The sequence below is a fragment of the Crassostrea angulata genome, chromosome 5 (assembly GCF_025612915.1).
Source record: "Crassostrea angulata isolate pt1a10 chromosome 5, ASM2561291v2, whole genome shotgun sequence".
In the NCBI taxonomy this organism is placed as follows: Eukaryota; Metazoa; Mollusca; class Bivalvia; order Ostreida; family Ostreidae; genus Magallana; species Magallana angulata.
In genome coordinates, this window is record NC_069115.1 from 38,354,172 (window position 1) to 38,378,773 (window position 24,602).

The following is a 24,602-nucleotide window of genomic DNA, read 5'->3' on the forward strand; positions in this document are numbered from 1 at the left end:
TTTAGAACATAGAACAAACCTTACTCAAGAGGTTACCAGAAAACACGACAGACGATTTGCTATGATGTACATGAAAACAGGGTTATTTTTGCCCCGTGTGTTTTAGCCTTTCTACATTTTGCCTCTACTTCAAATCGCCCAAACACAGTTTTGTAATGGATACTCATTCTAATTAGTACAGTAATTTAAAAAAATTGAATTCGCCAGTCTTAAATTCGTCCGCTGACAACGAAGGCGGTAGGGAATGGGATAAAACGGGGACGAATATTTTTCTGTATTCGATTGCTGTATGCTCACTACCGGGCACTGATCCACAGACATGTTCACTCAGGTTTGAATATATCGGTCAGTTTCTTAAGTATAACTTCGTTTTGTTCCTCCTCTGACCATCCGAAATATTCAATGCACCACCATATGTTTTTTAGTTCGTCTGGAAGCCTTTCAAGAGGAAATCCATCTTTTATCAAAACAACAATGTATCCTTGAAATTGGTTGTGAACAGCATGGGTAATTGCTGTTCGAACCTCAATGGAAGATTGTCCAATGTCCAAAAAACTCTCACTTACGACAAACAATACTTTCCTGCACTCGTTGATACGATTTACAATTCCTTCTAATATAGTACGGCCTCCATAAATATCTTCATCCAGGCATGGTTTTACGTTCAAACTTTCTAATATTGGGTAAAGTGTTTTTGTGACCCACAAATAGTCCAGGTCACTATATGATACATAAACATCATACAGAAAATTGTTGTCAGGTTTGCGTAAAGGTATACCTTTCCATTTGTTTTTTAGCCTTAGAATTACGTATTCTAAATGGACACGGTATTTTTTAATGGCAACAGTGATGGCAAATGTTAACATTGTCAAAACTAGCAATACAGCAGAAAATGTAAGCCATTCCTTTGACTGACAATCTAGTTCGAATTTTCGCCATGTTTGGTCTTCAAATAATTCAACAATAGGATTTTTACTCTCTATACAGAGAACGTTGAAACGATCAGGAAACATGTGCTGACGATCTTTCATCCATTTCAAAGACTGAATGTTAAAGCATGCGCAAGAAATCGGATTTCCTTCTAGATAAATTGATAAATTTTTCATTGCATTAAATAGGTTTTGATCATTCTCGGAGAATTTTGAAATCAAGTTGTACCGGGCAGAGAGTATGCATAACCCTTCTAAATCCATTAGAGAATTTGGTAGGACAGAAAGCATGTTGTTGTCAAGATAGATTTCCTTTAAAGAGTTCTTTTGGTCTCTAAATAGACACCTCGGTAAAGAAGTCAAACTGTTCTTCGAAATATCAAGTTTTGTTAGGTATTTCAGATTTTTAAACAAACCTTCGGAAATCAAATTGTTTTGAAAATTAAGGCGAACGTTTACCGCATACAATTGTCGAAGATTCCTTACGCCTTGAAATATTTCAGAATTGATATTTTCAAAACTATTTTCAGATAAATCGAGTGTTTCTAAGGACGGAATTTCTAAAATCCAAGACACGAGGGGGGCATTGGTGTTCTGTAAATAAAATTTTAACAAGTTTTTGGCTTTTACTTTAACAAACGGTCCCCTTTTTATTGCATTGTGAACATAATTTTCAGAAAGGTCAAGCACTTCTAGTGTATTTGGTAAAGTTATAGTAATAGAACGAAATTTCTGTTGTGATGCATTGTAAGGACTGTACATTAATTCTCCTCGACGGTCATTACAACACTGGTTGAATCCTCGAATCCTTGGAAAAGTTAAGAGAGCAATATCCGATGTAGAATCTATAAAAACTATTCTATTGTAACTTAAATCAAAGTATTCTAAACAATTCCATAACTTGGTATTGTATATATTTCTCTTAATACCATAAATGCCATTATGACGTAACGTGAGATTACTAACGCATATGTTTATGATATATTCTGTTGACCAATCATCGAAGATAATCAGTTCACTTCGGCTAACATCTCTGGTATGTGTTATGGAAATATTATTTATTTCACGATGCTGTAAGCATTTTAGGGATCGAAGGACAATAGAAAGGTTGCATTTTCCGCCAAAATTCAAAATGACGTCATCAGTAATGTATGGAAATGAGCAAAATAGATCTTCAGTGACGTCACGGTTCACATGACCAAAGAAATTCATATCAATGCTATAGATTGGGGAAAGTCTGAGTCCGTAAAACGAACTATTGGTTAAGCTAAAAATGCCGATACAATTAAATTCAAGTTTTGATAAACTTTTAAGTTCTTCAAATAGTTTTGTGAACGAAAAATTTCTAAAAACGTCAAGTTTCAAAACTTGCAATGAATGAAGCTTGGACATTGAGATATCTGGGTAACCTTGGTAATGAAAATTATTCTGATCTATTCGCAGAATTGTGAGTTTAGAAATAGCAGAGAACGCATCGGTATCGATTTTATCTTTTTCAAGATTAGAGCTAGAAAGGTCTAAGCTGCATATATTTGACAAATCATGAAATGCCAGATTTCCAATCTCAGTAATATCATTGTGATGGAGAATTACTGAAGTCACATTGGAATAGGAAGCTATCTCGTCAAATGTATCCTCTGTCACAGAAGAAAATCGATTGTAGGAGAGATCCAAAGCAGCATTCTGATTCTTTAGCTCCGGAGGAAACGCTGATGGCAATCTGTTAAAACCTAATCCACTACAGTTCCAAAGTAGTCCTGCGTTTCCGCATTCATCAACGTATGGTGAAATTGTACAGTTTTGTGAGAGAATGACAGAAACTCTCCCTGTTAAAAGATATTAGAAAAAAATTATGTAACAATAGAATTCTCAGTTTTGTAATTATAACAGTTTGATTCCACTAAACTGCATAATTAATAAGATAATCATGATGATATTAATTTTTGTTGAATACCGGATTTTATTCTGTTCCCGTTGTCTAAGATATGAGATTGGCATATGTATATGGGTCAATATAAAAAAAGGCAGCTATTTATGTCACTGCTATGTTTAATTTTATTTTTAATATCTAACCATCATTTAACTATCATATAACAAATAATGGACTTTATATTTTCTATTGTTAAAGAGAAAAGTAAAAAAACGAATGTCTCTTAATAGATATAACAATTTAATCACCTAAATCTGCAAGTTTTACTCTGTCAATAGAAATACACTTTCTGTTTAATCGATAAATTATTTAAACATTATCTAAAATTCAACCCCCAAAAATATATGATTATAAAAAACACAGTAGGAGGAATGTTTTTAAAAGTAAAAAATGTGCACCCTATCTTCCATTAAAGTCAATACAATGTTAAATATGTCTGTACAAAATCCTTTTTCATTGGTGTAACCGATTTTAATTTGTTGGAAAAGAGTTGTCATTCTTGATAAATTACATCATAACTAGTCCTAAGTTATAAGTCATCACTTCCTGTAAAAGACTGCAGACGCCATTTAGATACGTTTTGTGGTTTGTGTTATGTAAACGAGCTTCTGATGACAAAAAGGTAAGAAATACAATAATGCTTTGTCATTGGTGTTGTAGCAATTATGTCAAAACATTTGTAGATAGAACTGTTATTATCATACTAAATATGTTCAATATGTTTACTAAACAAACTCTGAGGTTGACCTTTTGCATTCTCATGGGGTATTTAAGTATAGCAGCCCATTTGTGTACTTTTTGGGAGTTGATTTTAATCAACTCTCCTATGCAGTTCCCCAGACAAACTGAACGTGAAGCAGTGTTTGGACCTCAGCACAAATCATTGCTGCTGACAAGACTTAGTTCTTGAAAATAATTGATAAATTCGATGTCATGTATGCTAAAGTATTGTTTTTCAAGGAAACTTATTTATAAATACCTTGAAAATAGTCAGATTTTAAATGGAACAATTTAAATATTTTTTGTAGTTGTATGTATTCCTACGCCAGAGTTCAATATAGTCTCGTTCAACTCGACGCTCGGCTGTCTCCGTAAATCCTTGTCGGAGATTTACGGTGTCAGCCGAGCATTTGGTTTTCGAGACTAGAGTTCAATATTGCTTGGATCCATACAATTTTCGAGAAATATTTTTATTACTGATACATAGTTTTATTGAATTATTTTATCTTTAAATATTATTTAACATGATTCATATGGGGGTGTCGAAAAAGTCCAAAAAATGTGCGTAATTCAAATTAGAAACTACATGTACTTGTCATGCAAAATAACATATCATTGATTTTAAAATAAATAAACATCGACAAAATCAACTCCCGTCAGTTCTTCAGTACTTTGATTGTCATTGGTGTTACTGTCATTGGTGTAACTGCTACAAAGTAACACCAGTGATGAGTTAAGTTACACCACTGACAGAAGATATACATTTAACTACACATTTCTTTATATTTTGAAATTCATCTCTAATTTACAACATTTATCAATTTAAACTTTAATATAAGGGTATTTCAGTTCATTTTAACAACAATTTTTCTAATTAAAAACAAGTTTATGTACAAGAGTAACACCAATGACAAATGCAAGTAATACCAATGACAAAATTATTAAAAATGAATGTTTGTTTTGTAAAATAATGAAATGTGTACTCTATTAAGTTGGTAAATTAAAGAGGATAACATCCATATCAATTGACATAATCAAAGTTTATCATTTTTTGGCAATTTAGGTACAATAGTAACGCCAATGACATGCTCATGTAATACCAATGACAAAAATATTATAAAATGAATGTTTGTTTTGTAAAAAAATTAAATGTTTATTTTATCAAGCTGGTTAATAGACAGGAATAACATACATGTCAATTAAGATAATCAAAGTTTATCCATCTTTGCTATTTATCTTTTAAAAGAAATTTAAAAGTACATGGTAACGCCAATGACAAATGCATGTAATACATGTATGTAATAATTACATTAGCATCAATTTTATACAAAAACATTTGCTTGTATAAATATATTGATCATTTTATAAAGCTGGTATAAGTTGTGAAAAGGAAAGTACATACCTATTACGTATGTCAGTTTATGTCAGTTTAAATAACCACTAATAATAAATAACAATAATATAATGACCTATGATTTAAAAGCCAATTAGGGTCGGATCTAAGTACGTTGAAAGTAAAAAATTGTGGAAATGTATGCCGAGTTAAGATTTGGGTTAGTAGGTAGAGATACTAAATTGAATGATTTTTTTTCAAGCATTTGTCAAGGTTTTGTCAAGGTTTTATAATAGAAAAAAGAGTGTTAATTACAATCTATGTATGACTGCATTTTGTCATTGGGATAACTAAATGTCATTAGTGTTACTTTGTCATTTTTTGCTTTTGAAAATCATTAAAAAACTTAAACTTACTAAATCATTTTTCATCTTTATAATTAAGCAAGGTTAATATATGAAAGATTAAGGTTTTTTTAAACAAAAATTTGAGATGATTTAGACTTAAAATTTTAGTTTATAAGTCATTGGCGTTACTGAAACAGTCATTAATGTTACTATCGAGTCATTGGAGTAACCAGCCGAAAAATGTTCCTTCATCTAAAACTTTAGGTATTTAGTAGTTTTTAAATCGTATTGAAATTCCGGATGGATTGTATGTTATGAAATTTTGGCTATAATTGCCATTTTTATGTTAAAACATATTGAAAGAGGCATGTCTTACAAGATTGTCTCATATTCATGTCAAAATTGTAATAAGAAACTTACTATTATAACTAAATGATATTATTTTTTAATCTTTGTCAAGTCACGTAAGTTAACATTTATTTGTACCTCAAATTTAATCTAAAATATTGCTTATATTTTATGTACATTGGATTGTTTACAGGTAACACCAATGACAATAAAACAACAATTGTTCATTTTTAAAAGAGCATTCTGACCAAATTACATTAACTACTGTTTGGAAAATGTGTCTTTTGAAAAATATTATTACTAGTACTGTTAGTTCAATAAAAGTGCAGAAATATCTACTATTTTTCATCATTTTCACCTAAACTATTTAGCTGCCTTTTTTATATTGACCCATATATGAACTCTTCGACGTTAGATTGTGTGTAAAGGGTGAGTGTGTATGCACTTTGATGGCATTTTTTAATCGACTGACAAATATATAAATGGTAAATCAAATGTTAACTGAGTTGTTTTATTCTAGTACCAGTCAAGATTCTCATCTATATAATGACGTCATTAGATAAATCTAAAGACCTATGTTCGACGCTCACACAGAGGTATTTTTGCAGGAAAAAGTCAAGTAATAACTTTTTTAAGCATCCAGCTACCATGGCACAGTAATTTAGATTTTAATTTATATGCGAGTATTTAACTTTTTACTTTCACTGTTGGCGCATGACGCTAACAGCATTCAGTTCATGATATATCTATTTACGAGACAAAATTGAACACACACATGCATATTTACGTTGTTTAAGATATTGTTAAATGGATTTAAGAAATAAGTGTCTGAAATATGGTATTTTTTAATCATATGACTAGTATCTTGCGCAGTTGATTTACACAAATTACAAAATAGATTTGATCAAGATTTTTCTTCAAAATAAGAATATTATTCGGATGAAATATATCTAGCTTAATATGATACTTTTTGATAAAAAAAATATATTGTATGATAGATATTGTTCATTTACTTACAAACCAAAAGTTGACAGACAAATTGTTTCCTATGCTTCATAGTGCTCATTACATCATCTAACTCCAAATCTAGATAATAAAAAAACAACGTAAAAATTAATAAAATATGGGAATTTTTGTATATAATGACAGTATAAACTATAAAATCCAAATGGTTTTGATTTTATTTTATTAGTTATCGAGAGCACACTTTTGATTATTGACAAAAAATGTAATCGCCATAATAATTGTAAAAAGGAAATGTAAGCCATACATTTTTCAGATCTAATTTTATTTAATTTAAGGTCAGTTACTGAGTAGCCTAACTCTTTTGTTTAAATGTGCAAAAACAACATGTGTATTCATTTTAACTGAATAGAAAATAGACATCGCCGTCCAGACTACATGATTATCTTTCTGCCCAATTAAGACCAGACTTGTACACATAATAAATCCAATACTCTACGATAACGAATAGCATTAATTTAATTTAGTTTATTCATTAGATTGTCTTTTTCCAGCATTATTCAGGTCGAAGATCGTCATTGTTTTATGAGAAAGACCTTTTAAACATTGAAGGTATGCTTCAAATATATTTCATTTTTCCATTTTGTATTTAACAAAAGCCAAGTTTACGTAACAACATATAATTATACTCCTTTGATCGTGGGATTACAAAACATAATAATAAAAAAATTACAAGATGAGCAGCCAATTCGTTTTTAACCCGTCCGTCTAAGTAAAATCATTTAAAGGATTGTTAAAATATCAATCATACTTACAAGTATACTATAATCTAGACGGTATGCCTTTGTGAAGTAAAAAAAAAAATGGAAAACTTGGAAGTGATCAGGCAACGTCACAGAGATCCAGTATCAAACGGCGGTGACTAACCCATGATGTATATTTCTTTACTAACTTTCCTCCTTGGGTATTTCCCCAATAGGAAGTTAAATAGTAATTCAGGAATTCATTATGAAATAATGTTTTTTCGTTGATCGTGCATTAAATTTAACAATAATATTTTTGTAATTTTTGTGGGTTTTTTTTCTTTTTACAGATTTAGTGATTATTGTGCAGTTCACAAAATATAGAATTTTCTTTAAAAAATTAATTTCATTTCATTGCATCATAGACATACAATTTTGATACTAAATATTTCCTTTTTCTTTTTGAAATCTCGATTTGTAATTTGTTTAAACCGTACTTAATAAAAAAAAAACCAGGAAACAAATGTTATCGCAATTAACAGATTTATTTTATTTGCCTCCAATTGTTCGTTGGATCATTGCATAACTGCTATTGTTATCTTTTCAAAGAGAGACGATCTACAAGTAGTTGAGAAGAACGGAATCGCTGTCACCCATTTTAGTCTTTGAGATAGATTCTCTGTACGTCTTGATATCGACTTCATTACACACGTTATCCAATACACCCCGATGGAATCTTGAGACCTCAATGATAAATTATGTCATTGTTTTTGAAGCCTAAATCATTCAACATTAATTGCCACAGCGATCAAGCTTTAACTGGATTAACTTGGCTCTATTATTATAAAGAAGTCTAAGACTGATGTCAAAATGTGTACACTGTCTTTATACTTTGTGATTGAAAACAACGAAAATAAATGTTTTTAAAATGTATTTTAAAAATGATTTTATGATATGCTACAATTTTCTGAATAATCGAAATTTGGACTTAATGCTTCGTGATCCTGAGAACTGAATGCAATTGATCGTATGCAATTGACTTTAAAACTTTCTTCTTGACCACATTCACTAAAAACTAATCAACTTTGAGGCAACTTTGAGAATATTTTATTTAACATTGGAGAATCTTGTTTTGCATACATGACTTGGTTTTTTATGTGATCATATATTACTAAATATCAGTGGTTTGCAAATCGTCAAGTTAAAGTCGGTCTTTCTTTACACAAGTTTCATTGTCAATTATCCTTTGCATCCGCATTGGCTTTTGTGTCCTTGTGGCGACCATTCGTCAGCTTGCAATGGTATTCTTTTGCGATCTTAATCAGTTACACGTATCTTTCCCCCTTTTCCGAACATCATAGCATGATTTTACAATTGCACAAAAACTTATTTTTGGATTTGAAATAAACGTCAACCATACAAGCTTTCCAGTCGTAGAATATTAAAATACATACTCGGCTAAGATAAAAAATTAAGGTTAAGATCAAGGAAAGGTAAAAAGTTGAAGAACTTGCACTTAAAAAAGATGTATCATTTAGTACTGAAATAGAATACTGTATGCGGGGAAATAGTCGCCCTCGTTTTATTTTCGCCCTTTCGCCCCTGTTAACAGTGTGCGAATTTAAGACTGGGCGAATTGCAGTGTCTCAACATATCTTTTTTACATAACTGTATCTGGGCGAAATCAGGACTAAGCGAAGCCTTTGAAAGTGTAAAATGGCAAAATAACCCTGTATACAGTATGATTTTTTAAATTACGTTATATATATTTTTTTTTATTTAGACTGCATTAGTGAGTAAACGACCTCAATCCTTCTTCCTCAGCCTTTTGATATAAAATGATAAAAACGAATCACATCCCTGGAATGATTGATTTAGGAAATTTCTGGGACAGTGATTTTTCCATTAGTTACTACTTCGTATATAAGAAAAGATAAACTTTTATTTTCATTTTAAAAATAGTATGTCACATAAACATTTATCTTCATCTTAAATGAAGAACAAATTAAAGTACATGTAATATGTACAACATTCAAAGTGGTAAATATATCTATCATTAAATTATACTGTGAGAAAAAAGAGGAATTAATTTAAACAACAACAAATGATAAGCCATGAATTTTACGCTTAAAAGCAAAGTTCGTAGCAAATCCATAAATCTTGGTTTGATAAAAGTTTTGAATCAAAATGAGAAACGATGCTCGCGTGTAGGAGCAAAAGTACAAAATTAAAAAAATATATATAGATAAAATATATTCAGACAACATTATTTTGGTAAAAATTTCTATTCTATAATATTTGATATTTTAAGAACATTACACAATTTTGACAGTATTATTTTGTCATTTGTTTCATCCTCCGGCCATCTGAAATGCTCGATACACCACCAAATGTTTTTGATTTCGTTTGGAAGTTTATCGAGAGGAAGTTCATCTTTAATGATAACCACTATAGACCCTTGACGATGATTATGAAATGCATGGGTTATGGCCATTTGAACAGCAAAGGAGGACCATCCAATGTCTAGAAAAGTCTCGCTCACGATAAACATCACTTTCCTGCTCATATTAATGCAGTTGACTATCTCCTCTGATTCCCAGCTTCCTGGTGTGGAATCTTTATCTTTTAGCCATGTCTTTAGGTTCATTTTTTCAAATTTTGGATGTAAATTCTGAATAAGCCACGGGTAATCAACATCACTGTATGAGACATACACATCATACGAAAAGACATCTTCTTGACGGTATATTTGAACGCCTTTCCATCTTTGTTTCATTCTTAGAATTACATATTCCAAATGAACGCGGTATCTTCTGATTACGGCTGTTATTGTGAGTGTTAACACTGTTAAAACGAGCAGTCCTACAGAAAATATCAGCCAAGCGACTGTCTGACATTGTAATTCAAATGACCTCCACTTATAGTCGTTAAATAACTCACTAACAGCGCTTTTACTCTCTACACAGAGCGTTTTTGATAGATCTGAAAATGAATTTCGATGATCTTTCATCCATTTTAAAGACTTGATGTTGGAACAAATGCAAGAGATCGGATTTCCTTCTAAAAAGATCGATATATTTTTCTGGGATTTAAAAAATCTTTGATCATTCTCAGAAATTTTTGACACCAAGTTGTTTCGAACATAAAGAGTTTCTAAATTTTCCAACTGCAATAAGGAATTTGAAACGGAAGAAAACATATTATGATCCAGATGAAGTTCTTTTAAAGATTTCTTTTGGTCTCTTAAAAGCAACGGTGGTAAAACAGATAGGCGGTTTTGAGAAATATCAAGTTTTGACAAGAAGTGTAAATTTCTAAACAAACTTTCAGAAATAAGACTGTCCGTAAACTCTAGGTGGACATCTATAGCATATAATTCCTGAATATTTTTTACTCCTTGAAATATATCAGGATGTATATTTCTGAATTCATTTTGAGATAAATCAAGAATAACCAAGGACGAAAAATTAAATATATTTTCAAACATAAGAGGGAAGTTAGTTTTTGCAAGATATAACTTTTGCAACTGGTTCCCTGTAAATCTTATACGAAAGGGCTTATAGTCAACGTTATGGATGTAATTATTGGAATAGTCAAATATCTGAAGATTTTTTGGTAGATAAATATTTATAAATAGATGATCGTCTATGCGATTGGTAACGTTGTATGATTCAACATGAGGTGATTGGACATTGCAGCACCAACTTAAATTTCGCAATAAGGGACAGGTTAAAAATGCCAAAATTGTGTTTGATTCAACGTTCTGTATATCGTTATGGCTGAGATTTAGAGTATCTAAGCAAGTCCATAGTGTTGATTTATATATGTTTGTTCTTATAGAAATAATATCGTTATTTTCCAATAGCAGCACACTCACACACATGTTTAGAAGGTACTCAAATGATCTATCATCTAAGATGATTATATCAGCTTCAATACTTTCCTTGTTCCCAGACAAATCGACTTTTTGTATTTTACGATGCTGCAAACATTTAAGGGACCTAAGAACAACCAGCACGCTGCATTTACCGCCGAAATTTATCTGAATGTCTTTATGTAGATATGGAAATGAGCAAAAGAGGTCTTCTGGAATGTCACAATCTACGTGACCACTAAAATCCATGTTTATACTATATATTGGAGAAAGTATAAGGCCTTGAAAGGAAGTGTTAGTTAATTTAAAATCGTTGACATTATTAAACTCAAGTTGCGATAAACTTGTAAGATTTTGGAATGGTTTTGTAAATGCAAATCCAAAAAATGTGTCAATTTTTAGATGTTTCAGTGAATGGAGTTTGGATATCTGCAAATCAGGGTATCCCAAACTTTGAAAATTGTTCTGATGAATTCGAAGAATCTGAAGTTTTTGAAGAAAAGAAAATGCATTAGCATCAATTTCAGTTTTATCAAGATGTGCAAAAGAGAGATCCAAACTGCATAAGCTTGACAGATTTTGAAATGTCAGACTTTGAATATCGGTAAGCTTGTTGTGGTGAAGTATGATTGACGTAACGTGAGTGTAGGCAGCTATTTGTCTAAATGTATCCCCTGTCAGAGAAGAAAACTGATTGAAAGACAAATCCAGTGTGACAGTGTGATTATGTAAGTCCAGGGGTATCGACGTTGGTAATCTGGAGATGTTTAAGCCGCTGCAGTTCCACAGTAATCCTCTGTTTCCACAATCATCAATATATTTTGATATTTGACAGTTTTCTGTCATCTCTAAGAATACACTACCTGTAAAAACAAGTATTTTGATAACAACTATTATTTTGTATTTTATTATGTAGGATAATAAGGACTAAAAAGTGCATTGATAGATATCATATCGAAAAGTCAACCGTGATTTACATTCAAAGTATTAACGGTGATAATTTGGAAAGAATATATACGTATTTCAAGACTTTATACAAAAAGAATCTTGAAGAGCCCCTCATGTAAACTAATATACTTTAATTCACATGTAATGTATTTAATGTATTATAGCATTGAATCATGATTTTTTGAAGTATACAGTCTCATAACTGCAGCGATGTGTGCATATAAATTGAATAACGCGCGTTAGCGCGTTATGAAAATTTGTATGTACAGTATATATATATATATATATATATATATATATATATATATATATATATATATATATATATATATATATATTTATATATATATATATATATATATATATATATATATATATATATATATATATATATATATATATATATATATATATATATATATATATATATATATATATATATATATATATCCTGTTTACATTTTTTTCAGGAATGTTGCTTTAGAATTGATTAACCCAATGTAATGTTCCTCAAAGTATGATATCTGACATTATAATACAAACAGAGGACATTTCCCCGTAGTATTTTTCAAATGAATTTGACATATGTTAAGGAAAAAGATGTACACGAATACTGATGAAACTGTATAAAATCGACATACTTACACACTAAAAGCATGAAAGCGCAGCGCTGTCTGTTTCTCATAGTTTTGTTGTTTTATCACCTACAAAGCTACAAAATTTAGAGTTTGATTAAATTCACCCCTTTCTCCTCACACTCGTCAGGGTCCCTGAGGAGTTTTATAAGAAAAGTTCAAATCTTACACCTGACAAAAATAGAAATACAAATACGATTCATTAACAGTCATTTGCAGTGTTTAATTAGATAATTATGATATATTTGCATGTTTGAATTCTTATATAAAAAAAACTAATTAACATTGTAACTATGGTATAGACGACTTTTGTTCTAATCTGAAGGCATAATTCTTCTCGCATCTATATTTGATCATGTGATCTATACGTCATTACAACCATGACTGCTGAACCCATATCCATGAAAGCTGTATATAAGGGTGGAGGAGGCAATAGGTGTGCAGTTGTTGGTTGAACAAGCAGTCGAAAAAAATACATTTGTGAAAAACATCTCTTTGTAAAATTCCTAATGCGCTACATCAAGATTGTTCTTGCAGCGTGCCACACAAACTTCACAATTTGCCCCAAAAGAGGGAATTTGTTTGGAGTGGGCATAAAAGTGAGTTCATTTCTTTAAAGTTAACTTATAAATCATATTAAAATATTTCATGTTGATCATGATGTAAATTTCATTTAATAAACCTCTTTTTCATTTTTAACCCAAATCATACTCTAAAATTCAGCACAGTTTGTAGATGTGTTCAACAACGATTCAATCGAGCAATATCATAGAAAATATAACAAGATGGTTATTCATGTCTCTCACCAAACTATGAGGAGCAGGGTTTTCCAAATTGTATTGGAAATGATTTTAAAAATATTTAAAAGGAGAGGTAGTGCATTGTTTTATGATTTCGTATTCCTATTGTATGTTCTGAATTTGTAGATTTTTAAAAAAAAAATTACGAACCTAATTTCGCTCTTTTAAAAATAATTTCCCTTTGCGAAAAAAAAAACGTTGCTCGTTAACAGTCTTATCAACACTCCATCCAAGAATGCTTTTTGGTAAAGTTAAGTAAGAATTCGACGAGTAGTTAAAAAAAAGGAAAAGAAAATTGTATGGATGGATGGACCAAAGAAAAGACAGACGATATGACGACGGACAATGTGTGTAAAGAAAAATTAATAGAAAGGTTGATATTTCAACCTTGTGCGGGGTACGTGTACTAGGGGAATCATTTAAATTCTTTGCGCATTACGTCATCAGTTTTTGTGATGACAAGGTTTTTACACATTCTCTAAACGTGTAGAGTGTCGTCTACTAAAGTACAAACTTGTAGCTTTTACAGTAAAAATAATGTTTAAGAGAATATATTCTCGTGATACATTATAAAGATTTTCAAAATTCATTTGCATGCAAATTGATACAAATTCTTAATTTATTTGGAATTAATTGAGTAAATTCATGTCATTAAAAATACGTCGAAATTTACGTGCACGTTAATAACCTACAACTAATAAAATCTCAATTGATAAATTACAAAAACGTGGACGTGTATTTATGGCACACGAACGCATATCCGTACATGTCTTAAATCTCAATCTCAAATGACTACTTTGTCATGTTATGCCATAATAACGAAAATAAAATTGGAATGTTGTATCGGGGTTGGTACTCACAGAAAATTTAGCAAAGTGAGAGTTTTCATTTCATATTCATTTACCTCACTTTCCAAAAAAAGTGCGCTCCCTTCCAAGCATTTAAGACCAACGTATAAAAACCAAAATTAATACATGTATGCAAACTTAATGAAAATATACAAAAGCCTCTCAACCCCACCAACGACCCTCACTTTTGGAATTAAATGTTTAATGTAAATATATATTTAAATGTTTGTCCCTTTTAAATATTCTACATCCCCTTACTCCACACCGTAACCCCTCACATGCACCTTTCGAAATTTAGATGAATTACCTGGAGTGAAATGAAGACATTGGGCAAAAATGTAGCTTAGATTAACGTTGGGTTTAAATTATATATAATTCTTTTGGTTGACAATAGCCCAAAATGATTTAAATCGGCGCCTTTATTACATGTACCTGGCCTTCAGTACGGTTTTATCAGGTAATCAGAAAACAATGAAAGAGGTAGGTCGAAAATCACTTCAGTGATTGTGCTACATTTTTAATAGGAAATCATTTCCTTTTAAATTTTTTATTTAGAAGTAATAGATAACTGAGAAGACCTTGTAATTTTTAAGTAATTGTGAGTGGCAATGACATCCTTTATATGCATGTGAAACTTTGCTTTTTTACCAAGCAAGAGGCAAATTTTTTTAACAAACGCTTTATAATGATTATTTCCTGCAGTCATTGATTATATTTACTAACTTTGTTCCTTCATTGTGTTGAATAATAGAAACTACAGGGTTAATGGCATAAAAAAGCGATACAAAAATTAAAATTTTAATAACAGAACTTTTAAAATAACATGATACGTGACAATATCTGAAACTGATGATTGTGTGTATTTCTATATGGCTCTTAACGTTATATTTTCATAGATCAAACCGGGTTAAGTGCACAATGGCAATTTAAAAAAAAAAAGAAATTAAAAAAGAAAAAAGACATGCAAATATAAATATCTACTTACAAATTAATTACAAAACATTGAAGGCACTTTTCAAAAACAAAACATCTTTTGGGAAAAATCCTGGAGGCAAAAGGTGCACATTCAAGTAGAGTCAAGATTCAAACTGGAAACTGTCAAATAAAGGTATAATATTACGTGTTTTTCTTTAGTTAACGCTCCAATTATTTTTCACCGATCAGAATTTGGGTTTATACAAAGTCATCAACTCCGGAACTTTATGTTTTATTTTCATGTTAAAGACACACGAGACGTTCCTCAATTTCAGGTTATTTCCCATGAAACAGTATTCCTTATTTATTTACACTTAAACCTGTTAATTATGCCCAAAAGGTCAGGGAGCAAAATCATGCTATTTTTGAATTAAGAATACTCTAGCTTTTCCCTTATAATAAAATGCAAAATACAATGGCATACTTATAAATAAGGTCATAGTATATATTGAAACTTTATCCAAATAGAAAAATATCATATTACATGAAGTATAATTATGAAACTACGAAATGGAAATTTCCACATTAATACAATAAGTATAAAAATAGAATTATAGAATATAGGTTGCGTGTGAACTTAAAGAACAAACATTTTTACCGGGTAGTAAATCTAAGATGAGGCCAGGGCTTAATTTGACATATGTGGGTGACTCTACGGCTTGAGGTCCATCTGCAGAAGTGAACGACAGTTGCCCCCGACCCCAGTCGACAACTGTATAAAAATACTATCTGATTGTATTGTTTTTGTAATAAATATAATTATTTCTCTTGATTAGGAAAGTACACGCAATAATTGACCTCTGCACTTCAAAATTTGAAAAACAATGCCATTTTTTATAACAAACATTATACAGTTGTTGACCTAGCGGTTAGCGCGGTGGCCGCTCACTACTAAGAGAATGGGATCCAGAGGTCGTGAATTCAAACCTCGGTCGGGGCGGAGATCGAGCTTCAAAAAAGTGAATTTCCCTGTGCTTTATATATATATATATATATATATATATATATATATATATATATATATATATATATATATATATATAATCAAAAAAGAAAAAGAAAATGAACAGTTCCAAAGTTTCTATTCACTAGCGCTTTCTGGATTTACATCCTTCTTCAGGTGAACGTACATAAGTCTTATCAACCCTCCATCCAAGAATGCTTTTTGGTAAAGTTAAGTAAGAATTCGACGAGTAGTTAAGAAAAAGGAAAAGAAAATTGTATGGATGGATGGACCAAAGAAAAGATAGACGATATGACGACGGACAATGTGTGTAAAGAAAAATTAATAGAAAGGTTGATATTTCAACCTTGTGCGGGGTACGTGTACTAGGGGAATCATTTAAATTAATAACTTATGTACGTTCACCTGAAGAAGGATATAACTCCAGGAAGCGCTAGTGAATAGAAACTTTGGAACTGTTCATTTTCTTTTTCTTTTTTGATTATTTATACTGTGTGATATCACCTTTCACTCATTTTGGATTATATATATATATATATATATATATATATATATATATATATATATATATATATATATATATATATATACTTAAATAAATAAAACAGAATGCGACAGTCCAAATTAAATAAATTGTTTACTGTTAGCGCTTTCAGCCATGTCGGCTCTTCAGACAGTTATACAAAATTAAAAACGTTGTTTGTAACGTTGTCAATGACGTCGTGTTTTTAAAGTTCATTATGACGTCACAATGTACATCAAGGTAGCGATGGCGTCAACTTTATCAACGCCGTTAAGCAATGCATAGACATATAATACAATACATATAGAAATTATATATATGATAAATCTATTTTCGATTAAGTTTCGGGTTAAATATTTTAATAAAATAGTCCTCTTTTGTGGTTCGGGCGATTTCATTTGAATTCCACATTTTGTAAAACGGAAATATTTTAAATGTTCCTTTTCCGCACTTCGCAAAATGTTCCGAACATGGAGTGTTTCTCACTGTTTCGTCCTTTATTTGTTGTTTGTGGACTCTCACTCGGGCGTTGAGCTGGTTAGTCTGGCCAATATAATTTTCTCCACATGTTGGACAAGTCGCACAATATATCAAATTAGACGATTTGCAGTTCATTGGGGCATTAGGTTTTAAAATTTGGCCGCTTTTTAATATTATTCCTTCTCCCTCCTGTATAAGGTCACATGTTCCACATCGGGGGTCGCCGCACTTTTTGATGGAAATAGTATTGCTGGACGAGAACTTTGCTTTGGAGAGAATTTTCCTCAGATTCGGCGCTTGTCGTCTGCTGTTTATGATAGATGATTGGTTTAACAGTTTTTTCATATTTTCTGATTGTTCTAATATTGGAAAAAAACGTTTTGCTGATTTAAAAATATTATGGTTACACGGATTATGTGTAGTTACAAACGGAATTTTCTCATCTTGTTTCTCCTCCTTAAGGCGGGTCTTTCTAAGTTGTGCTAAAGGAATATCCATAGCCCGGTTAATTCCGTCATTAATAAGTTCCACGGGGTAATTCTGTCGTCTAAGGTGTTGTTTTAACTCTTGAAGCCTTTGTAGGCGAAGAGAAGGGTGAGTCACAATAGTACATACACGCCGTGCCATGTTGTATGGAATATTCCTTTTTGTGTGAGACGGATGACATGAATGAAAATCCAAGTATTGATGGGAATCTGTTTCTTTGCTAAATAAATCGGTAATGATATTCTCGCCGTCTTTGATAATAAGAATATCTAAGAATGGGAGTTTCTCACGATGGACGTCTATAGTGAATTTTATCGAGGCCTGCAGTTCATTTAAGATAGAATGAAATTTTATAAGATCCTCTTCCGTTTTGGTCCAAAAGATGAAACAGTCATCAAGGTATCTTTTCCAGTTCTCTTTAATGTATAGCGTAAAATCGGCATCAAAGATATCCGGCAATATACTATAAAGTTTTTCTTCAAGGTACCCCATTACAAGTGAGGCATATCAAACTTCCTAGACCAAATGATCTAAAACTGAGGCCTATCATAGCAGGACCCGCATCTAGCACACAACGGTTAAGCAATATGCTGGATATCATTTTGAAACCGCTATGCACCAAAGTGACAAGTTACGTTCGTGATGATATGGATTTTCTGAACTACATCCCACAAACAGTACCAGGAGACACGATCCTTGTTACATTTGATGTAAGCAGCCTATATACTAATATTCCTCATAATTTAGGATTAGAGGCAATTCAATATTGGTTGGACAAGCATCCAGATCAAATAGATAGTAGATTTTCAAAAGAGTTCATCTTAGCCGGACTAAAACTTATACTAGAAAATAACACTTTCCTCTTTGATGATGAAAATTACCTACAGATAAAAGGTACTGCCATGGGCACAAAAGTTGCCCCTACGTATGCCTCACTTGTAATGGGGTACCTTGAAGAAAAACTTTATAGTATATTGCCGGATATCTTTGATGCCGATTTTACGCTCTACATTAAAGAGAACTGGAAAAGATACCTTGATGACTGTTTCATCTTTTGGACCAAAACGGAAGAGGATCTTATAAAATTTCATTCTATCTTAAATGAACTGCAGGCCTCGATAAAATTCACTATAGACGTCCATCGTGAGAAACTCCCATTCTTAGATATTCTTATTATCAAAGACGGCGAGAATATCATTACCGATTTATTTAGCAAAGAAACAGATTCCCATCAATACTTGGATTTTCATTCATGTCATCCGTCTCACACAAAAAGGAATATTCCATACAACATGGCACGGCGTGTATGTACTATTGTGACTCACCCTTCTCTTCGCCTACAAAGGCTTCAAGAGTTAAAACAACACCTTAGACGACAGAATTACCCCGTGGAACTTATTAATGACGGAATTAACCGGGCTATGGATATTCCTTTAGCACAACTTAGAAGGACCCGCCTTAAGGAGGAGAAACAAGATGAGAAAATTCCGTTTGTAACTACACATAATCCGTGTAACCATAATATTTTTAAATCAGCAAAACGTTTTTTTCCAATATTAGAACAATCAGAAAATATGAAAAAACTGTTAAACCAATCATCTATCATAAACAGCAGACGACAAGCGCCGAATCTGAGGAAAATTCTCTCCAAAGCAAAGTTCTCGTCCAGCAATACTATTTCCATCAAAAAGTGCGGCGACCCCCGATGTGGAACATGTGACCTTATACAGGAGGGAGAAGGAATAATATTAAAAAGCGGCCAAATTTTAAAACCTAATGCCCCAATGAACTGCAAATCGTCTAATTTGATATATTGTGCGACTTGTCCAACATGTGGAGAAAATTATATTGGCCAGACTAACCAGCTCAACGCCCGAGTGAGAGTCCACAAACAACAAATAAAGGACGAAACAGTGAGAAACACTCCATGTTCGGAACATTTTGCGAAGTGCGGAAAAGGAACATTTAAAATATTTCCGTTTTACAAAATGTGGAATTCAAATGAAATCGCCCGAACCACAAAAGAGGACTATTTTATTAAAATATTTAACCCGAAACTTAATCGAAAATAGATTTATCATATATATAATTTCTATATGTATTGTATTATATGTCTATGCATTGCTTAACGGCGTTGATAAAGTTGACGCCATCGCTACCTTGATGTACATTGTGACGTCATAATGAACTTTAAAAACACGACGTCATTGACAACGTTACAAACAACGTTTTTAATTTTGTATAACTGTCTGAAGAGCCGACATGGCTGAAAGCGCTAACAGTAAACAATTTATTTAATTTGGACTGTCGCATTCTGTTTTATTTATTTAAGTATTTTTTGCTGTACCAAGGCTTTATTTATCTACATATATATATATATATATATATATATATATATATATATATATATATATATATATATATAAATATATATATATATATATATATATATATATATATATATATATATATATATATATATATATATATATATATATATATATATATAAAGCACAGGGAAATTCACTTTTTTGGATGTGTGTGTGTGTGTGTGTGTGTAATGTGTAAAAAAAAATGTACGCGAATACTGATGAAACTGTATAAAATTGACATACTTACACACTAAAAGCATGAAACCGCAACACTGTCCGTTTCTCATAGTTTTGATGTTTTATCACCGACAAAGCTATAAAATTTACAGTTTGATTAAATTCACCCCTTTCTCCTCACACTCGTCAGGGTCCCTGACGAGTTTTATGAGAAAAGTTAAAATCTTATACCTGACAAAAATAGAAATACGAATACGATTCATTAACAGTCATTTGTGGTGTTTAATTAGATATGATATATTTGCATGTTTGAATTGTTATAAAAAAAACTAATTAACATTGTAACTATGGTATAGACGACTTTTGTTCTAATCTGACGGCATAATTCTTCTCGCATCCATATTTGATCATGTGATCTGTACGTCATTACAACCATGACTGCTGAACCCATATCCATGAAAGCTGTATATAAGGGTGGAGGAGGCAAAAGGTGTGTCGTTGTTGGTTGTACAAGCAGTCGAAAAAAATACATTTGTGAAAAACATCTCTTTGTAAAATTCCTAATGCGCTACATCAAGATTGTTCTTGCAGTGCGCCACACAAACTTCACAATTTGCCCAAAAAGCGGGAATTTGTTTGGAGTGGGCAAAAAAGTGAGTAATTTTTTTTAGTAAACTTATAAATCATATTAAAATATTTCATGTTGGTCATGATAAAAATTTCATTTAATAAATCTCTTTTTCATTTAAACCCAAATCATATTATAAAATTCAGCACAGTTTGTAGCTGTGTTCAAGAAAGATTCAATCAAGCAATGACTAGTAAAGTTAAGTAAGAATTCGACGAGAGGAAAATTGTATGGATGGATGGACCAAAGAAAAGACAGACGATATGACGACGGACACAATGTGTAAAGAAAACTTAATAGAAAGGTTGATATTTCAAACTTGTGCGGGTACGTGTACTAGAGGAATCATTTAAATTCTTTGCGTATTACGTCATCAGGTTTTGTGATGACAAGGTTTCTACACGTTGTCTAAACTTGTAGAGTGTCGTCTACAAAAGTAAAAACTTGTAGCTTTTACAACAAAAATAATGTACAAGTGAATATATTCTCGTGATACATTATAGAGATTTTCATAATTCATTTGCATGCAAATTGATACAAAATTCACAATTTATTCGGAATTAATTGAGTAAATTCATGTCACAAAATTGCGTCGAAATTTACGTGCACGTTTATAACCTACAACTAATAAAATCTCAACTGATAAATTACAAAAACGTGGACGTGTATTTATGGCACACGATCGCATATCCGTACACGTTTTAAATCTCAATCTCAAATGACTACTTTGTCATGTTATGCCATAATAACGAAAATAAAATTGGAATGTTGTATCGGGTTGGTACTCCCAGATAATGTAGCAAATTAAGAGTTTCATTTCATGTTCGTTTATCCCACTTTCCAAAAAAAGTGCTCTCCCTTCCAAGCATTCTAGACCGACTTATAAAAACCAAAATTAATACATGTATGCAAACTTAATGAAAATATACAAAAGCCTCTCAACCCTACCCACGACCCTCACTTTTAGAATTGAAGGTTAAATGTAAGTTTATTTTTAAATGTTTGTTCCTTTTATGTATTCTATACCCCTCACATAAACCTTTCAAAATTGAGATGAACTACCTGGAGTGAAATGTTTCACCGAGGAAAAGACATAAGGCAAAAATGTAGCCTAGATAAACATCGGGTTTAAATCATACATAATTATTTTCGATGACATTAGCCCAAAATGATTTAAATTGCCGCCTTTATTACCCGGCCTTCTGTATTTCCTTTTAAATTTTTTATATAGAAATAAAAGATAATTGGAAAGACCTTGTAATTTTTAAGTAATTGTGAGTGGCAATGACATCTTTTACATGAATGTGAAACTTAGCTTTTTTACCAAGCAAGAGGCGAATTTTTAACAAACGCTGTATAATGACTATTTACTGCAGAGATTAAACATTTATTGATTATATTTACTTACTTTGTTCCTTCATTGTGTTGAATAATAAAAACTACAAGGTTAATGGCATAAAAAAGCGATACAGAAATTAAAATGTTAATAACAGAACTTTTAAAATAACATGATACGTGACAATATGTGAAATTGATGATTGTGTGTATTTCTATATGATTCCTAACGTTATTTTTTCATAGATCAAACCGGGTTAACTTCACAATGAGATTTTTAAAAAAAAGAAATAAAAAAGGAGAAAAGACGTCCAAACATAACTATCTACTTACAAATTACAGCTTACTTATTTTAAAATCGATTGTTTTGAAATTCCGCTTATTTTGAAATAGAAATAAATGCCCAGTTTTAGCCTCTCATTTTCTTTGCATTAATTCAACGGATATATTGAAATCGGCTAATTTGAAATATCGCTTATATTGAAGCCAATGATCGCTCCGTCGAGGTGTTAATGAGTTGTGTTTATAACAGCTTTACTGAAGTACTCCCTGGCAGCTTCGTCACGATCGGTGACAGTAATTTTGCCAGACTGACCGGTTGATATATAAAGGTGTTTTGATAAGTTCTCATCTTGTGTGTTTTTATACTTCTTTTAAAAAATAAAATTTATTCACTGTCAAATTCTTTGTTTTTACGTATACGGATGTATTGAGGCTAGACGTTATATGGAAACCCAACAGAAAAGAAAAACCTTATCTCTGGACACTAAACACGAACTAGTTACGGCTATTGGTAAAATGACAAAGACTAAATTCGAAAAAACTAGGGATTTTGAGATTAACCCAAGAACACTTACGATGATATACAAACAGCATTCCGTAGAAATTAAAACGTTTGAGTCCACTGATTTTTCTCCATAACGTAAAAGAATGTGATTAGATATTAATTTATGATGAGGTTAAATATTGTAACAAAATGAAACTAACAAAACTTACTGATATTTTAATCAAACTTTCAAGGACTATTATTCCATGTAACCTGTTCACTGTAATAGATAAACACTGACCTAATAATTTGTTCGGGTTTGCTTTTCTATGTTTATATCGGGATTGAACTTTCAAAAATGGCGGCTTCACGTCAATCAATTTCGTTTATATTAAATTACGGAAACATTGAAATAATTTGCATGGTCCCTTGAGTTTCAATATATCCGGAGTATGTTGTACTTACAAAACATTGAAGGCACTTTTCAAAAACAATACATCTTTTGTTGAAAATCCTGGAGGTGAAAGGTGCACATTCAAGTAGAGTCAAGATTCAAACTTTAAACTGTCAAAGAAATGTATACGTGTTTTTCTTTAGTTTACGCTCTAATTATTTTTCACCGATCAGAATTTGAGTTTATTCAAAGTCATCAACTCAGAAACTTTATGTTTTACTTGCGTGTTAAAGAAACACGATACGTTCCTCAATTTAAGGTTATTTCCTATGAAAAAGTTCATGTATTCCTTATTTATTTACATTTAAACCTGTTAATGCCTACAAGCTCAGGGAGCAAAATCATGCTATTTTTGAAGTAAGACTGTATATTTAGCTTTCCTCTTATCATAAAATAATATTGAAGCTATATACCCAAATAGAAAAATATCATATAACATGAAGTATGATATTATGAAACTACGTAATGGAAACTTCCACATTTCGTCGATAAGTATAAAAATAGAATTATAGAATACAGGTTGCGTGTGAACCTATAGAACGAACATTTTTACCGGGTGGTAAATCCCAGATGAGGCCAGGGCTTTATTCAACATGTGTGAATGTCTCCACGGCTTGGGGTCTATCTGCAGTCGTGAACGCTGCTAATCCTATTACACAGGAAGTGATTTTATACACAGATAATACTCAAAGTGTTACAACGTACCTACGTAAAAATAATTTAGAAGTTGATTAATATTTTTATATCATTGACTGTATTTATGTAATCTAATAATGATATAAATTTGTATAAAATGTTTGTTTAATATCAAGGACAATTGATTTATGAAATAATTAATTAACCAAGCAGGCAAGCAACGTTGTAACAACGTTGAAAATATATGGTTGATGACGTTGAACAGCCAAAAAAAAACCCAACGTTGCAAGACTTTGAAAAAAAAGAAGACGTTGAAAAGCTAACTATTTTTCAACGTCAGTATGACGTCTCGTATTTTAGAAATACCAACCGAAATATAATACTAAAA

At 31.5% G+C, this 24,602-nt stretch overlaps 2 protein-coding genes across 6 annotated transcripts; both read right to left on the reverse strand.

The window, feature by feature from the left end:
• Window positions 1-287: 287 nt before the first annotated feature.
• On the reverse strand, window positions 288-7,515 carry LOC128183995 (toll-like receptor 3). The gene is made up of 3 exons (XM_052853260.1): window positions 7,386-7,515; window positions 6,625-6,693; window positions 288-2,755 (listed from the first exon to the last, which is right to left on the reverse strand). Exons 2-3 carry the CDS (start codon window positions 6,671-6,673, stop codon window positions 324-326), a joined length of 2,481 nt encoding a protein of 826 aa, XP_052709220.1. The 5' UTR covers window positions 6,674-6,693; window positions 7,386-7,515; the 3' UTR covers window positions 288-323.
• A 1,630-nt stretch (window positions 7,516-9,145) lies between these two features.
• On the reverse strand, window positions 9,146-23,701 carry LOC128186293 (toll-like receptor 4). 5 transcript variants are annotated; one of them, XM_052856087.1, is made up of 6 exons: window positions 23,590-23,701; window positions 23,355-23,404; window positions 20,466-20,532; window positions 15,404-15,513; window positions 12,781-12,847; window positions 9,146-12,050 (listed from the first exon to the last, which is right to left on the reverse strand). In XM_052856087.1, the coding sequence occupies exons 5-6, from the start codon at window positions 12,818-12,820 to the stop codon at window positions 9,598-9,600; spliced, it is 2,493 nt and encodes an 830-aa protein (XP_052712047.1). In that variant the 5' UTR covers window positions 12,821-12,847; window positions 15,404-15,513; window positions 20,466-20,532; window positions 23,355-23,404; window positions 23,590-23,701; the 3' UTR covers window positions 9,146-9,597. The 5 variants fall into 5 exon arrangements, with proteins under 5 accessions (XP_052712047.1, XP_052712046.1, XP_052712049.1 ...); XM_052856086.1 differs by lacking the exons at window positions 23,355-23,404; window positions 23,590-23,701 and adding an exon at window positions 20,734-21,560; XM_052856089.1 differs by lacking the exons at window positions 15,404-15,513; window positions 20,466-20,532.
• Between the last annotated feature and the right edge of the window lie 901 nt (window positions 23,702-24,602).